We start from the raw sequence: 18440 nt of genomic DNA on the forward strand, positions 1-18440 counted from the left end.
CTACCTTTCAAGTTATGCCCCTAAAGTCACATAGTTAGAAAGTGGCAGAGTTGACCCCACTCAAATATCTCCTGCAATATGTCTTTATCATCCCATCCATAATCTCTCTAAGTTGTCCTAATATTAATTCTAATTTATTCCTAATATTAATTTTAATTTACTTAACAGTAACATTCCATGAATTCTAAATGAGTTCATGTCTCCCAAGACCATTACTACCTGAGAGCACATGTTCCCTTAAACACAGTGTCTTGCACAACTGACACAAAACATCTGTGCAGGTTGCCCTCCTAACATAATTCCAATACTATGTGACTGGGTTCTCAGACTGTATTTTTCTATGAGTCATCAGGACACTCTGTAAATAATACTGGTCAAATGTGAAAAAGTTAGATAAATACATCATTCTTCTTTTAAAAAATCAATTAATAATTTTCAGTTATATATCTGACATATACATATACATAGTAGATGGTTAATGCAGAAAAATAAAAGTAAAGGAAAATAAGAATAATTGGTGATCCAATTATCACTGTTAACATTTTAGTAAAATCTTATGAGGTTGGATATTTTTTCTTTTTTTTCCTACTAGTGCCTAATCTAAGAAGGTTCAAAAACTTGCTTAAACTTGTCTGGAACATCAAGAATTATGTATTATCTTCTATATATTTATGGGAGCTATTCACAAGTTTCTGACCTCATACTAGAGCACTAGCTTGGTTGAATATAGTAGTATTCTTGGATTACAATCATTTTGCTCCAGATTCTGTAGATGGTGTTCAGCCATTTTCTATTAAGAGTTATAAAAATCTGGGTTGGAGTTGCAGCTCAGTGGCAGAATGCTTGCCTAACCTGTGTGAGGCACTTGGGTTCGATCCTCAGTACCACATAAAAATAAATTATAAAAAACCAAAGGTACTGTGTATATTTACAACTAAAAGATATTTTTTTAAAAAAGTTATAAAAATCTGATGCAAAACTGTTATATATATATTTTTTAACATTGGCATGGAAGTTTTTGTGTGTGTGTGTGTGGGGGGGGGTTACTGAGGACTAAACTCTTTACCTTGAGCTACATTCCCAGTCCTTTTTTTTTTTTTTTTAAGTTGTTCATGGACCTTTATTTTATTAATTTATTTATATGTGGTGCAGAGAATCAAACCCAGTGCTTCATAGATGCTAGGCAAGCACTCTATCATTGAGCTACAACCCCAGCCCCTCAGCCCTTTTTATTTCTAATTTTGAGGCAGCATCTTGCTAAGTAGTTGATCCTTCTGCCTCAGCCTACCAAGTCTCTGGGATTACAGGCGTATGCTACTACACATTGGTTAGAAGCTATATTTGTTGCTACTTTGAAATTAGAGATTGAGGAAATATATTCTAGAGCATTTTTTTTTTCATTTATTTTGCCTGCATTTGCCTATAGAGATGTATGTTCGGTGCTTCTTCTCTTAAAACTTATACATGGTCCTAGGAGTCATTCAACACCTGAACCTATTCATTTACCCATTGCTGCACTATCAGGAATAGACACCTGATGCAAACAACACCAGATTCTCTCTACTAAAACTTAAATTTCCAATTTAGAAACATTGACTGTGCTTGGTTCTATGTAGTTAAAACAGATCTCATTTCTACACCAACTCTGAGGTGATTACTGTTACTATTTGGTTATTTTAGGATGACCAAAATCTGCTGTTGTTAGAAAATAAAAAAAGTCTGAAGTAAATGAGCATACAAGAGTGAGAGGGAGACAGAATTGGAGAAAAGCATAACCAAAAGAGGACTAACTACATTTGGAGTTTCTGTTAACTAACCAAACGAGCCTTGACTAATAAATAAACCAGCTGAGATTTCTACTCCCTTAAGGGAGAAAGCAGTATACAAAAGATAGATATTCCCCCTTTCTCTTTTATAGTAGCAGTATTTTTTTATTTTTAGATCCTCTGCAAAAAAGATGCTGATCATTAATACATTAGAAAACTAGGTTCCTTAACTTGTAATTCAAAATCGACTGAAATATTTCAAAAGTACCTTGGTGAGCCCAAGCCAATTTTTTTCCTGACTTGAGGCAAGCAGATGTACCAAATGGATTCCCAGTTAAGCAAGCTCTCAACCAGGCTTCCAGTTTGTAGAAAGAGAAAGTCTTGGAGATCTTTGAAAAGCCACTATCTGCATGCAGTGGTTGCCACAGTGCAAGTTCATGAAGTGGATAGATCTTCCTGGCTGTACTCACTGTGCCTTCAATAAGAAAGCTGAGTGCCACAACAGCTTCTCGAGAGACGAGACTACTATGAGTTGAATGAAATGACGCAGTAAGTTGTTCTGGATCTAAAAGCAGCTCAAGGAGATCTGACAGATGATCAGAGACAAAAGCTTGGTGACTATAATCATTCCAGTTCTAAAAAAAAAATAAAAATTAAAACCAAAAAATTAAAAGAAGCATTTTTAATAGAACTATGAGATTCTATTAAGATCTAAAATTTTTATACTTTAGTTATTTTACATTCATATTCATAGTTTGCCTTATTCCTCCCACCCCCAAAATTTAGATGCTATACATAGCAACTTTTTTGCCTGTATATGTCAGATATAATAGATTCTCCCTTTACATTAAATAATTCAAAAGCAATACAAGATGCTGGGCATGATGGTACCTTCTTGTAATCCTCAGCTACTCAGGAGGCTGAGGCAGGAAGATTATGACTTTGAGGCCAATCTGACAACTTAGCAAGACCCTATCTCAAAATAAAATAAAAAGGGCTGGGGATATAGCTTAGTGATAGAATGCCTAGCATGCTCAAGCACCTGGGTTCAATCCCCATCACTGCAAAACAAACAAAAAACAAAAGCAATACAAGTTGAATATCCCTTATATCAAATGCTGAAATGAGATGTATTTAATTCAGACCTGGGATTTTTTTTGAATTTTGGAAATGTGTTTATATATAAAATGAGACATCTTGGGGATGGTACCAAGAAATTAATTTATACACATAGCCTGAAGGTAATTTTATATAATAGTTTTAGTATGCCTGCATTCTGACTGTCATCTGTCTCTTGAAATCAGGCATAAAATATTCTATTTGTGGTATAAAATTGTTGCTCAAAAAGTTTCAAATTTTGGAGTATTTTGAATTTCTAATTTTCAGTAAGGGATGCTCAACCTATAATAATAGCTCTTAGTATGTAGTAAGCATTAAGTTTTAAATATACTTTAACATATTAAATTCTAATAATAATACTAAAATAGACACTATTATCACAGCTATTTTACAGATGAAGAAACGGAGCTACAGAAAGGTTAAGATATTCTCCCAAAGTCACAGAGCTAGTAAATACTTTTAAAGTTTCAGGTTAAATATATAAATAGTCACCAAGGACATTCAGTCAATGAAGCACTGGGTTTCTTAACTGACTTTCTCTAATAGTGTATGAAATTTTAAATTTTATACTGGGTGAAATGATCATACTAGATCTAAGAGAAATTGCAACTTTGGGAATAAGCTTTGAGTTAGCAGATAACCCAGTGATTTGGCTTATTCATTTGATGGGTATTTTTTGAGCATCTCTTAATTGGCTTGAGCAATATTAAATGATAAATATGTAAACTGAATAATCTCAAAGAGTCTGTGTGGTAAGAAGACAATTTAAATAAATAATAACTGCACAGTGAGATAAGACCTATATTAGTGATCTCTAAAAATATCCTATGAGCATGAGAGAAACAAATAACTCTACCTGGGGAAAAAAATCAAGGTGGAGGGCTGGGGTTGTGGCTCAGTGGTAGAGTGTTGGCCTAGTACACCTGAGGCATTGGGTTTGATCCCCAGCACCACAATAATAATAAAAAAAAAAACTAAATAAACAAAATAAAGGTATTGTATTCATCTACAACTAAAATATAAAAAAAATCAAGATGGAGCATTGCTTGAAAGATTCTTGAATGATGCTGGTGGTCAGGCAAACAGATAAGAAAAAAAAGGCATTCTAGGCATAGGTAACAGCATGTGAAAAGTGAAAATACCACTTTGTTCAGAAAACTGGAAGTTCTGGGTGAAATATAGAAAGCATGGGGGAAAGTAGCAGCTGGAATCATAGAGAGCAATAGTGAAAGACCTTATACAAATTATTAAAACATCAGGATTTTATTTTATGTGCCAGGGACTTTCCAATTATTTTCTAAATAACTTACTTGTTTTTCTTTTAAGTAAATTCTCATACGGATCACAAAGAAAAAAAATCAAAGCACAGCTATCCTCAGTTTCAACCTGATTCCTTCTTTTTGCTGCATTCCTCTCCCCCAAAGTATGCCCTGAGATGGTTCTAAGGAGTACAACAAGAAAACTACAATGATACAGAGAATTCACTGATAGGAGTTCAGACAGGAGATGAACATAATGCACCTGCATTTTTTTTTAAAGAGAGAGTGAGAGAGGAGAGAGAGAGATAGAGAATTTTTAATATTTATTTTTTAGTTCTCGGCAGACACATCTTTGTTGGTATGTGGTGCTGAGGATCGAATCCGGGCCGCACGCATGCCAGGCGAGCGTGCTACGGCTTGAGCCACATCCCCAGCCCTGCACCTGCATTTTTACAAAGTCTAGTATGGCAAACTAAAAGTAGGGTGACCAGATAGAACCTAATGACATAAAATAGGCAAAAAGGAAAAAAGTCAGCTGGGTGGGGTGGTGCATGCATGTAAACCCAGTGACTCAGGAAGCAGAGGCAGGAGGACTGCAAGTTCAAAGCCTCAGCAACTTAGACCTTCTTGAAATAAAAAATAAAAAGGGCTAGAGATGTGGCTCAGTGATTAAGGGCCCCAGAGTTTAATCCCTGGTACCAAAAGAAAGAAAGAAAGAAAAAAGTCAGATAAAGGGAAGAACAGGAACTTATTTTGAGGCAGAATTAGTTAAGACCTGACAACTAATTAGACAAGGGTTAGGGGAAAGAGCCAGTATGGGTAGACCAGTGGTAACTTCTACTAGAAGTTATAGGGAACTATAACTATATAGTTAACTATATAGCTCTATAGTTATATAGAATAGTGAGAAAAAGTTAACTCAAGTAAAGATAGGTTGTATTGAAGGGACATATGGTTGTCTCCCCAATAGACACAGGCGGCATCAGAACAGGAACTGGAAATCCACTTCTCTTTCAGAGGCCAATGAGCCTCTGCTTATCTGTTCCATTCTCTCCTATTTCTCTGATGAGAAGCATCCTGTACTTCACTGATTATTTTAATTTCTAATTCTCATAACTTCTCAAAAGTTCATGAGTATGGTGGCTATTCTAAGGGATTTCAATGCCTCATGAGTTTTTAGCTCAAACATATATCACTAACTGGTAACTTCTTCAGTCCCTAAGGCGACTGATAGCCCAAGTCATCATTTTAAGTCAGACCATTTCAAATGAGCTACTCTACTCAAGTGTCCTGATCTAATCAGTTGTTGGAGAGATCAGGTTATAATAGCACAAACCAGAGTTACCACTGCCTGGTGCTTACTATGCAACAAGTCTCATGGTAATATATCACTGACTCTTGGCCAATCAGAAATAGGCACTAATACTCCCATTTAAAAAGGAAAAGCCAAGACAAGTTAACTGATCTGCCTAAAACCATACTATTATTTATTGGTAGAGCCAGATCTGAATGCTGGCTACCTTGGTTCAAAACACCATCTCCTAAGAGTACCCATTTTGTAGGAACTACATGGACAGACAGCATAGTGACTTGTATCGCTAATGCATCTGGATTTGGACAGTATAATTTTTTTTTTTTTTTTGGTACCAAGGATTTAACTCAGGGTCACTTACCACTGAGCCACATCCTCATCCCTATTGTGTATTTTATTTAGAGACAGGATCTCACTGAGTTGCTTAGTGCCTCACCATTGCTGAGGCTGGCTTTGAACTTGTGATCTTCCTGTCTCAGCCTCCTAGGCGGCTGGGATTATTATGGGTATGTACCACTGTGCCCAGCATGGACAGTCTAAATTTAAGGTATAGCTTGGCCGTTTATGTGAATATCAGGCAAGAGCTCTAGCATGGAGACGAACTTGGACATCACTGAGTTATATAGAGTAGAGGGAACAATTATACTGAATGAAGTAGGAAGAGAAAATTGCCTCAGGCAGAATACTGACAAGTAAGGGCCAACGGGAAAGAAACCTATGAAGACAAGTGAGAAGGAAGAGTATGATTTGTCAAGATCATTGTATTGTCTTGAGCGACCATTAAAAAAAAAAAAAGTAGAACCAATAAAGTATAGTATCATGGAATATAAGAAAAGGCAGACTTATTAAAAAGAAGATTATAAAGTGCCAGATATTAAAGGGATTTTTTTAAGTTTCAGAACATTTTTAAAGAGCCTACACATGATATTAATACTATTTATATTTTACTTAAGTGTTTTAAAATACTGCCACAATAAAAGAAGTAAAATCCTTTGTTTTTCTTTACAAAAATGAAGAAAAAAGATATTTTCTAAAACTCACAATGTGAGGCAGTTACTATTTAGATTGTTAAAGTTTTAAAATTACTTAGGCATGACTAAACAATAAGATAGTTTTAGAGATTTTTTTCAGTATATTTCAATAAACTTTATAAATACTACATCTTCTTATTTATCCTTAGTCAAATAAATGGATTTAATCTCATTAACAATTGTAAAAATGGGAATGCTAATGTAATATAGTGAAAAATTTGCCCCTAAATCATGAGATTTTTATACCAGTGAAGGAACTAAAACCATTTTGATTAAGACTACACATATTGATTTTACAACTAGAATTATAAAAAGTAGAAAGCAAAAAAATAAAACAAACCATCAAACCACTAGCCTATACAGCCCAACATAATTTTTAATGGTGAACCATCTTTTTTCAGAAATTGTCCAATTCAATGAAAGAGATCAAGAAAAACAACAGTACCTTATTATGACAATTGGATTTTTCTGTCAGGTCGGGAGACTGAGATCTGCTTCTGGGACTAGGCCATTCTTCTCCAATCAAAGATGTCCTCAGGGAAACCTTATTTAACTGTTGTATGTATAAAAACAGTAGAAACTGTAGAGTGTCCACTGAAAGCTGTTTAAGAGGAAAATAAAGATGAACACATGACTTAAATCAACATTAAATCAATCATTAATCTAAAACTAAGTAGATACAATAAACTTAAGTTCAAAAAACAGTTTACTGATCCTAAAAAATACTTCAGAAACATTGCTAGGATTTCATATGCATTCTCTGATACCCAGATGCAGGAGTGTCTACAATGGATCTCAAGTCACTTTGTAAAAAATCATAGAAATTTTTTCCAAAATGAAAAGTAAAGGATGAAGAATATACTTAAGTACATTATTACAGAAGTTTAATCTTATAGTTAAAAAAAAACACCTTAATTTGAATAAGTAAATGAACAGATATAAGGGGGAAAAAAAGAAAATTTGGTCAAAATACAAAGGTTCAACATAAGTTTCACAGACTTACCAAAAAAGTTCAGAATATCTGTATAATAACTGAAACTGTATATAATTTCTTGGTGTAAGTGCATTTTGTGAGGGGAGTAGGTCTCAGGTTTTCATAAAGTACTTAAGAAATATAAAGAAAAAATAATGCTACTGGTCTGATAACTATACAATGTCATTTCTTATTTGAGAAAGGGTGTAGTTTGAAGCTCACAATTTGAAGTTCACAATTACCCTTAAGTACCCATCCCCATCTCCCACATAAGAAAGGCAAAGAAGTGAAGTGATACATCTTAGTCTACAGTTATACCTCATTTCCAAGGTGGCTAAAAATTGCTATCTGAGGAATTTAAAAATACAGACACTTAAAAATACAGATCCTCAAGATCACCCAGATCTATTCAACCAATGGTCAATGTGGGATCCCATGAAAGCATGTATTTAGTAATTTTTTACTCTATAAACTCTTTAAGATAACTGAAGTTTCACATGCAGTTGTAAGATCTAATATAGAGAGATCCCATGTAAATTTAACCCAGTTTATAACCTTGCAAAACTACAATACAATGCCACAACTATGACGTTAACATTAAAGTAGTCAGGAAAGAGAATATTTCCATCAACAAAGGGAGCTCTCTTATTGCCCTTTTATAGCAATACCCACTTCCCTGCCACCTTCATCCCTTCCTTAATCCCTGGTAACTTCTCATCTAACCTCCATCTCTATAAATTCTGTTATTTCAAGAATGTTAACCCCCCCCCACAAACACAAAAACCATTACATAAATGGAATTACAGAGTATATAACCTTTTGATATTGGCTTTTTCATCAAGGTAATTCCTTGATTTTATACATACTTCCATTTAATACTTTTTATTATTTTATTATATTCTTTATATGTCTACCCATTAAACTATAAAATTCTTGCTTTATCCATTTTTAAAGCACTAGTAACTAGCATAGAATATGCTACATAATAAACACTCAAAAAATTTGTAACTTCTTGAAGGTCTTACTTCATCTCTATATCTGTAGCATCTACTTCTGTACCTAGCACATAGTAAGCCCTCAATATTTCATTGATGAATAACTGCAATGCCTTATCCCTCCTGGTTGCATGATAAACTTTTCAATTTCCAAAAGCTTTAGCTTTTCTATGTGGCAGAGACTGGCTAAATGTTAACTCCTTTTTCTCCTCTTTGAAGGGCACACTGCGTCCCTTGCAGTTAGATATGGTATAACTGAATTACAGTCAATAAACATGGGTGAATTTACAGTTATATCTGCTATTTTCAAGCCTGACCCATAAAATTCTCCAAAAGAAATCGAAGCAAAAGATGACTCTGAAGGCCTAATAGACATGGTTGTGGCAAACTCTATCACTATTTGCAATTGTTCACCTCCCCATCTTTCAAGAAGCTAATATAGTCATACTCATTGCCATGAGATTTCCCATATTTCCTGTGAGATAGTTTACCTTCCTATCTCATTGACTTTATGCATGTGACAGAGCTTTAGCCAATGGAATAATATTAGGTTGTTTTATATTACATCTGAATATAAGTCTTTTTTTTTAGTTGTAATAGACACAATATCTTGCATTTATGTATTTATTTATGTCTACATGGTGCTGAGGATGGAACCTCAGGTCTTGCACGTGCTAGGCAAGCGCTCTACCACTGAGCTACAACTCAAGCCCTGAATATAAGTAAGAGGCATCATGAGAGCCCAGAAAGAAATTCATACACATATGGTAAACTAACTTTTGACAAATGTGACAAGAATGCAAAACAGGGAAAGGATAGTCTCTCCTACAAAAGATATTAGGAAAACTAGATATCCATATGCAAAAAAAGAGAAAGAAAGAAAGAACTGGGTCCAAAGCTTAGACCACATACAATCAACTAAAAATGAATTAAGGACTTAAATGCAACAACTAAATTAGTAAAAACTTCTAGAAGAAAAATAAGAAAATTTCCTTGATATTGGTCTTGGTATGATTTTTTTGATACGATACCAAACCAATGGTTACTGTCCTAAGCCACTAAAATGCTGTGATTATTTGTTACTGTAATTAACATACTTACTTTGTAAAGTCTTTCCTTATCACCAGGCAACAAAAGCAAAAATAAACAAGTGGAATTAAATCAAACAAAAAATCTGCACAGAAAAGAAAGACATTGACAAAATGAAAAGGAAACCTGTGAAACGAGAAAAGATATTTGCAAATCCTATATATCTGATAAAAGTTAGTTTCAAAAATATATAGCAGACTCATATATAACTCAAAGGCAAAAAAAAAAAAAAAAATCAAATAGCCCAGTGAAAATTAAGCAAAGGACCAGAAAAGTCATTTCTCCAAAGACATCAAAAAGCTCACAGGTATTTGAAAGGTGTTCAACATCACTCATCATTAGGGAAATGCAAATCAAAACCATAAGGAGATATCACCTCACATGTTAGGATGTCTATTATTTTTTTAGAAAAGTGAAATATTAACAATCATTGGCAGGGATGTAGAGAAAAGGTAACCACTCTGGTACTGTTGGCAGGAATGTAGATTGATACAGCAATTATGGAATACAGGATGGAAGTTCCTTGAAAATTAAAAACAGAACTACTATATGATCAATCTCACTTTTGGCTACTTAACCAAAGAAACTGAAATCAAATCAAAACTCTCGTGTTGACTTATCATTACTGACAATGGCCAAGATACAGAAACAATTTAAATGCCAATCGACAGATAAATGGATAAAGAAAATGTGATGTGTGTGTATGTATATCCATAGAATGGAATACTATTCGGCCTTTAAAAAGAAGGAAATTTCTGCCATTTTCAACAACATGGATAAAGCAGAAGGACATTATGCAAAGTGAAATAAGCCAAATGCTGAAAAACAAAACTATATAACCTCCTTGTATGTTGTGTTAGTCTACTTTCTGTTTCTATAACAAATTCTATAAAGCAGATTACTTTATAGCAAAAAGAGATTTCTTTAGTTCTAAAGGTACATAGTTCTAGTGGTACAAGGTTAGAAGGGCTGCAACGGGTGATGGTTTTCTTACTATAGCCCAAGGAGGTCCAGGGCATCACATGGCAAGAAACAGTGAGTGTGTTTATGTGTCTGTATCTGTGTGCTCTCTCCCTGTCTTCTTAGATAGCCATCAGTATTCAATCATGGGTGGGCTACCCTAATAAGGTCATCTAGTCCTAATCATTTTCCAAAGGCCCCATCTCCTACACCACAGCCAACAGATTAAAGTTCTACCCTCTCTATTCCTCATAATGGGGAATAAATGTGAACAAAGGAAGCTTTAGGGGGCACTCAACTCATCCAAATTGCAGCATACATGGAATCTAAACTAGTCAAGCTCAAAGAAGTAGAGTAGAATGCTAACTGTAAAATGCTGGACAGATGAGAAATGGAGAGTAATGATCAAAGGCTACAAAGTTTCAGTTATGCAAGATATTTAGTCTTAAGAGACAAGGCATAGTGCTTATAGCTAACAATACCGTATTGTACAGGTAAAATTTTTTCTAAAAGGGTATATAAACATAAATATTCTTAAAACACACAAATCGTAATGATGATAATAATAATAAATAGAGGTAGGGGAAATTTGGGGAGGTGACAGATGTTAGTCTATAGCTTTAACCCTTGACAATATTGGGTAATGGTTTCATAATATATATACTTATCCCCAAACTCATAAAATTGTCTTCAAAACAAGGGGGAAAAAAGCACCATGATTTCCTTCTGCTTTGTCACTCCTCCCTTCTGTTACAAGAATAGGCATGACCTATAAGAAGCTGTTTCTTCAGCTTGAATTCCCAAATGAGAGGACACATAAAGTCAATCACAGCCTGGAAGAAAGATATAGCTAAAGTGCAGCCTACATCTTAAATAGGAAAAAAGTAAACCTTTGTTACTAAAATTTCATTGTTTTTTTTTCCTGCAGAAAAGCTGATTAATATGAATAGTGATTCAAAAATACAGAAACATAGGTCCCTAAATTACAATGTGTATATATATTCCATTGTGTATATATACCACATTTTCCTTATCTATTCATCTTCTGAAGACACCTAGGATGTTTCCATAGTTTAGCTATTGTGAGTTGAGCTGCTATAAATATTGATGTGGCTGTGTCACTGTAGTACGTTGATTTTAAATCCTCTGGATATAAATCAAGCAGGGGGATAGCTGGGTCAAATGGTGGTTGCATTCCAAATTTTCTGAGCAATCTCCATATTGCTTTATGAATAATTATTTTAAACATCAGCTACCCCTACTAATTTATGAGTTTCATGAGGGCAGAGATGCTGTCTGTTATGATTTGTATGTGGTTTGTCTCCCAAGGGTTGGTGTGCTGGAAGCATGGTCCGGTGATGTTAAGAGTGGGGCCTAGTGGGATGATATTAGATCTTGCTAGGGGCATTGCCCTCAGAAAAGATTAAGGTCCTTGCTGTTCTAACTAGTTGTTATAAAAAAGCAAGATTGGCTTCCATCCTCCCTTTAGGCTTCCAGTGTCCCCCTGTGATCTTTCCCTCTTGCACTGCTTCCACCATGATGCCATCTGCCATGTGACACAGGAGATCCCTGCCAGAGCCAGCACCATAGTGTCTATATTCTCAGTGTGAGCTAGCTAGGTATGATAGTGCGCACACCTGTAATCCCAGCAGTTTAGGAGAGTGAGGCAGGAGGACTGCAAGTTCAAACCCAGCTTCAGTAACTTGGCAAGGCCCAAAGCAACTTAGCAAGATGCTGTCTCTAAATAAAATATTTTTTTAAAATGGGGATATGGCTCAGGGTTAATTGCTTCTGGGCTCAATCCCTGGTACCAAAAAGAGAGAGAGAGAGAGAGAGAAAGAGAGAGAGAGAGAGAGAGAGAGAGAGAGAGAGAGCGAGCGAGAGCGAGCGAGCTAAAGAAATCTTTTTTAATTTACCCAGCCTTAAATATTTGGTTATTGTAACAGGAAATGTACTAACACAAATTGGTACCAAGAGTACGGTTGTGTGTAATGATTACCTGAAAATGTGGAAATGACTTTTAAAGTGGGTAATGGGCAGAAACTGGAAGTGTTTGGAGAAAGAGGTTAAAAAATGCCTATATAATGGTATAAATGGAGTATTACAGGTAATTCTGGTGAGAGCTCAGATGACTCAGGACTAGGGAAGAGCTAGAACATCTTAGCAACTGGATAAGTAGTTGTAACCAGATTCAAATGAGGAATATTCCAATAGAAATTGAAGTAAACATTACCTTTGTCACACCATTACAAAGAACTTGGCTGAACTGTGTCCATACTAGAGCTTTATAGAAGTCTGAGTTTAAAAAAGATGAACTGGAATGTCTGGCAGAGGAAATCTCTAAATAACCAAGCATTTCGGCCGATGCTTGGTTATTTTTAACTACATATAGTAGGATTTGGGAGCAATGGAATGTATAATTTAAAGAGAAGTAGAAGGCAGGGGCTGTAGCTCAGGGGTAGAATGTTTGCCTACCACGTGTGAGGCACTGGGTTCGATTCTTAGCACCACATAAAAAAATAAATAATGTCCATCTACAATTAAAAAAAAAATTTTAAATTAAAAAAATTTAAAAAACAATAAAGAGAGGTAAACCAACTTTGAAAAAAATCATAGCTTGGCCAGTAAAGGAGTACGTCCTAGCAATCTCTTGTTAAAGATATGAGCATGAGCGGATAAAACAAGGCCAAATGCTGTGCATCAGGACAATAAGGAAGAGTCCTGAAAGGTATCTCAGAAATCTGTGTGGTTGCCTCTTCCCTCTCAGACCCAGAGGCCTAAAAGGGAAGAACTGTTTCAAGGAGAGCTCCAGGTGCTCTACCTAGGCTTACTGCCCAGGGCCCACTCAGGATTCTGCTCCCTGCTTTTCACAGAAGTGATCCAGTTATGGTTCTAGCAGGTTGAGGTGCAGCTCATGACACCATTCCAAAGGAATGGAAGACCTTGGTATGCAAATGGTGCCAATTCTGAAGATGTGCATAACTTGAAAGCTATGAAGTTATTGCAGTTTTTGCCAAAATTTCAAAGCTAAGCCTGGAAGGCCAGGCAGAGAGTTCTGCCCAAAACTATGAAGTAACCAGCATGCAATGCCAGTCCAATAGAGCTGCAATCATGAAATTTCAAACTGAGAGCTGAGGGTGGATTGAGTCCAGCAAAGCCAGAGAACCAGGACTACCTTGGAAGCCTAAACTCAGCTTGCAAAGGATGCAGGACCTGAAGTTTTAAGATTTAATGTCTGCTCTGCCAGGTTCTGGAAGGCTTTGGGACAGTTACTATGCTCTACTTGTCTATTTATTTAGAAATGAGAATGTGTACGTACCCTGGGCTTTCCACCACTGTATATTAGAAGTAGATAACTTATTTTAATTTTTCAGGTTCAAAGCTGAAAAAAGATTGCCTTGAGTCTCAAATGAGACTTTGGACTTTTGAATTGATGTTGGATCTAGTTAAGACTTTGGGACTATTTGGATGGAACAATTATGTTTTGTATGTGAGGACAACATGAGTTATAGGGCATGAGGGGCAGAATGCTATGGTTTGTCCTCTCTGAAAACTCAAATTTAATTGGAAAATTAAATATCTCCAAATTTAATCCCCATTATGAGGAATTAAAAAGGTAGAAACATAACTTATGGTGTTTAGAAATAGGATCTTTGGAAAGTGATTAAAAACAGATAAGGTCATCAGGGTGGAGCTCCCATGATTGTACTGATGGCTTTATAAAAGGGAGAAAGACTAACATACACACATACTTGTGATGCCTGGCACTGCCTCAGACTATGCCCACAAGAAGACCATCACATTATATGGCACCTTGACTCTGAACCTCCAAAACTGTAAGTATAAATAAGATTTTCACCTTATTAACAACAGGGAAGGAGTGAACACGCTGTCCAAACTCTTTGAATCACAGCACATAGTAGATGTTCATTTAAAGTCAGGCACCTCTGACTACAACATGTGTTTCATAATAAAGTCAATGAAAATATTTCCCAGTTTTAACTTCAAGATTCCTGTAACATTATTACTTTGGGAGCAGGCAAAGGATTTGTAAAGACAGACTAATCATTGCCAAACTGGAACTGCTAAAACTCAAATGGTAGGATCACAACAGCGATTAATTTAAAAACTCAAACTATACTGCTAGTACAAAAAAGTTACAATGGTTTATTTTCCAAAGTTATTAAACACTTATACACATTGATCCATACCTGATTTCTCTGCTTTTCAACTTCATCTTCAGACATGCAGTTGGAGAGAATCTCAGACCATTCCAGGCGTTTCTCAGGAGTCCTCACCGAAAGACTATCAAATACTTCAAAGTAAAGCCATGCCAGATCCTTAGCCAACTGCAGTTTCCCACATGCAATGTGCCTCCATGTAGACCAGTAGAGCCGTGGGTAAGCTCCCTCTGTGGCCCGGATTCGCACATAGGTGGCTATCTTCCTGAGATAATGAAGACTGAACTTGGATGGAGGAGGGACTTGCAAGGCACCCACTATAAAGGGTTCTGCTTTTACCCAGAGGAGAACTCCTGACTGATCCATATTACCGCTAAGAACATCTGGATGAAAAGGCTTCTTTGCATACCTAGGAAACAAAGTTTCTTCACGAACTGACTTGAAACATATCTCATTTATACATTTTCCCTGGAAGGTAACCCCTCCCCTGTTTTTCAAAGTACCACATCATCAGTTTTAAAAGCAGCTACAGTTCATCAACCAAAAGCAGAAGAGATTTTTTATTAGACCCCATTATAATCTTTTTGAGGAATAAAATTCAATAAAACAAAATTATCTTATTTGAATTATCAGAAATTTGTTTCAAAAGAGTGTGTAAAGGGATAAAATCTGGGTTGGATCCCGCTCTGGACAGGAAGAAAAGAAGGAAAAAGAGAGAAAAATCATCCTGTCATGGAAAGCTGTGCTCTACTCTGGCAGAGAACATTGTTAGAAAAAAGAATAAAATTTCACAGAGTTAAATCACTTACACATAGAGGACAGTTGGTTAACATTTAGACATGTTAGCTGAACACACAAACTCAATATGAAACACTAATATGAGGAGCTAACAAAAATGCTCATGTAAACATAGGCTATAAGATAGATCAAGAGATAATAAAGCACCTTTATTCTCTACAATGAACCTGCTCTGGCATATTCTATTGTGCTCAGTTCAGTTGTAGTATTTTTAGACTTTGTTGTTTATTTATATAACTATGATGGATAATTTTATGGAATATGTATAAAACATTTAGGAGGGAATCATCCACACTACCACCACTCAACGGCAACTAGTCAATATTTTATTGTACTTCCTCCTTATCTTTTTTCTATAGACTAGATGTTGTTTTTCATAGTTGTGATAATATATATAATTCTGTATTTAAATACCACAAATATATTCCCATTTACTTTTAGAAACTTACTAGGCTTAAGAGTTTTCATGAAGCCAGGTCTAGGGGCATATGCCTGTAATTCTAGCAACTTGGGAGGCTAAAGCAGGAAGATCACAAGTTAGAGGCCAGCTTCAGCAACTTAGTAAAGCTCTAAGCAACTTAGTAAGATCCTGTCTCAAAATAGAAACTAAAAAATGTTGGGGATGTAACTCATTGTTGATGCTGGGCGATGAACTGATGGGGGCTCATGTACATTTTTGCCTTTGTGTATATTAAAAATTTGTTATAAAAAGTTAAAATGTTTTCATTATTATAATACCCTGATTATCATATTTCTGCATATTTTCTGCATTATGAATTATTTCCCAGAGATTTTCAGATGTATAATTGTGAAATGAAGTAACATATTGCTATGCCTCCTGACATAACACTCCTATTGTTTTCAAAATTAACTATTAAAACTGTACCATCATTTGACCAATGGAACCCACTTCACTGAGCATTCCTCAGCATTAACATCATTTAGAAAAAAACTTTCCTTATATGACTGATAAAAAATGTTTCACTGTTATTTTGCGTTTTATTCTAGAAAGTTGTGCTGCTTTTGGAAACTATTTAAAAAAAATTGATATGGAGTGCTTACTATGTGCCAGATAGCATGCTAAATATTTTGCCTATTTCACCTCCTTTCACCTTCACAACCACCTAGTGATACATGAGTTCCTTCATTTTCAGTTGAGAAACCTGAAGTTTGGAGAAGGGACTTACCAAGGGTCATACACTTAGTTCTCACAGTCCTGGATTAGAAATCAGGTCTGACTAAAGAACTGTGCAGCTACAAACGTACTTTGGGAACCCAGAATGGGAGAATCTCTGGGAAAGGAGTGGGTCCAGAACAGTAGGAAAAGTCTTAAGACATTAAGCCATTTAAGCAACAGGTGAAGGAACATAGGGGTGTGAACTGAAAAGGGTGTGGGAGGGCAAATGGCGGCTGGGTTCGATATGGGAATGGATTGGCGTTGTTCTAAGCACAGCTAAACGATGAAAAGTACATTAGGCAGATCTTAGTTCTCTCCAAAGTGAAAACTGGCTGCTCGTGAGGTACTGAGCTGTTTCAGAAGTGTGCAATCAAAGCCAGATCCTGAAGACGAACCCTTTATTCTAATCCCGAGATTCGACAGGGCTATATTCGCAACCATCAAAACTGGAGCTCTTTCCCTTGAGACGCGCTGGGATAAAGGTTTTCCGGTCGAGAAACAGGCGTGGGCCCAAGGCGCTCGTACAGAGGCTTCGCCACCATCTCCGCAGAGGTCGGGAGTAGGATGTGGCGTGGGCCGCTCGGGCGCAACCACCCTATTTGGTAACAAGATATTCAGCTGACGGCTCAGGAGTGGACCTGAGACCCAGCGAGCTCTAAGGCAGCCTTCCCAGTCTAAGCCCGTGGCCCGAGCGGCCCAGCCTCCAGTTCAACCTCCCTAGCGCCAGCCCGCCCTCCCCAGTGACAGTCTGTCAGCAGTTACCTGCCAAAGCAGGAACCGGTCCACCGCACCTCTCCGCGCGCCCTGCCCGCCCTTCACCCTCCGCGGTGCGTTATACCCGCCGTGCGCATCGCGCAAGCGCAAGACCTCGCACCACTGAGAACCCGCGGACCTTGTTGCTAGAGTGGCAACTGCTTCTCCCGCGTCTAAGACAAACTTAATTTCTTATGAGGGTACTCAGAATCCCAGGAGTCCACGATCCAAAAACCCAAGCTAGACCCATTGCTTTCTGGTTTCGCGCATTTCTACCCAGAGAAGTAATAAAGTTTTCCATTGCTCCACAGAATTCTGATCAGCAAATAGCTGTTCTTAAGGTTAGCCCGGTTTGATGGGGGGGGGGGGCGGATAATGCAAGTTTACATTTGTGGGTCGCTTACTACTGGTTGGGCACTAGGTAAAACACATTAATTGTATTATCCCAGTCTTCTCAAGAGCATTTGTAAGCTAAGCACATTTGTTTCACTGATGAGACTAGGGCATAAAAAGGTGAAAGCAACACACCCCCAAGGTCACACAGCAAGAAATGGGACAAGATTCAAATCCAGGTCCTCTGAATTGGGAGCCATCCCCTTCTACCACCTCGGCCTCCTCAGTGTTAGCACCTTAACTCTCATGTCAGCTTCCCTGCCATGTTATAGTCTTCAGGAAGCGTTTTTGGATTCCACCAAGAAGATACCACTCAATTTATGTTACCATTTCATGAATTCTGAATATTTTTGCTTTTCATTTATCGCCTATGTAGGTGTAAGAAAGTCAAAGTAGAATCCAAAATACAATAGTTCCTCTTTTAGGTGACCTCTCTCCCTTACTAGATATCTTCCTGAAAGGGACTCCAGGTAGCATCGTCTACTAGGTTCAGCAATTTGGTACTAATTGGTGCTGAGTTTTCTTTCTTTTTCTTCCTTCCTCCCCTGTGGTTCCGAGGATCAAACTCAGGGGCTCCCATATGCACAAAGCACTCTGCCAGTGAGCTATATCCCTTCCCCAACCTATGCCTCAA

At 36.9% G+C, this 18440-nt stretch overlaps 1 protein-coding gene across 6 annotated transcripts in view; it reads right to left on the minus strand.

The window, feature by feature from the left end:
• Positions 1–18440, minus strand: part of Tbccd1 (TBCC domain containing 1) — a 29363-nt gene that overhangs the window by 9256 nt on the left and 1667 nt on the right. For 2 of the 6 annotated variants that reach the window (XM_040270164.2, XM_078043821.1), the window contains exons 2-4: positions 14716–15094; positions 6933–7088; positions 2035–2401 (exon numbers count right to left, since the gene is read on the minus strand). In XM_040270164.2, coding sequence (XP_040126098.2) covers positions 2035–2401; positions 6933–7088; positions 14716–15094 — 902 coding nt within the window. The other 4 variants (XM_021730325.3, XM_005331007.5, XM_078043823.1 and 1 more) reach the window with 4 other exon arrangements.

This window comes from Ictidomys tridecemlineatus, chromosome 3, assembly GCF_052094955.1.
Source record: "Ictidomys tridecemlineatus isolate mIctTri1 chromosome 3, mIctTri1.hap1, whole genome shotgun sequence".
Classification (NCBI taxonomy): Eukaryota; Metazoa; Chordata; class Mammalia; order Rodentia; family Sciuridae; genus Ictidomys; species Ictidomys tridecemlineatus.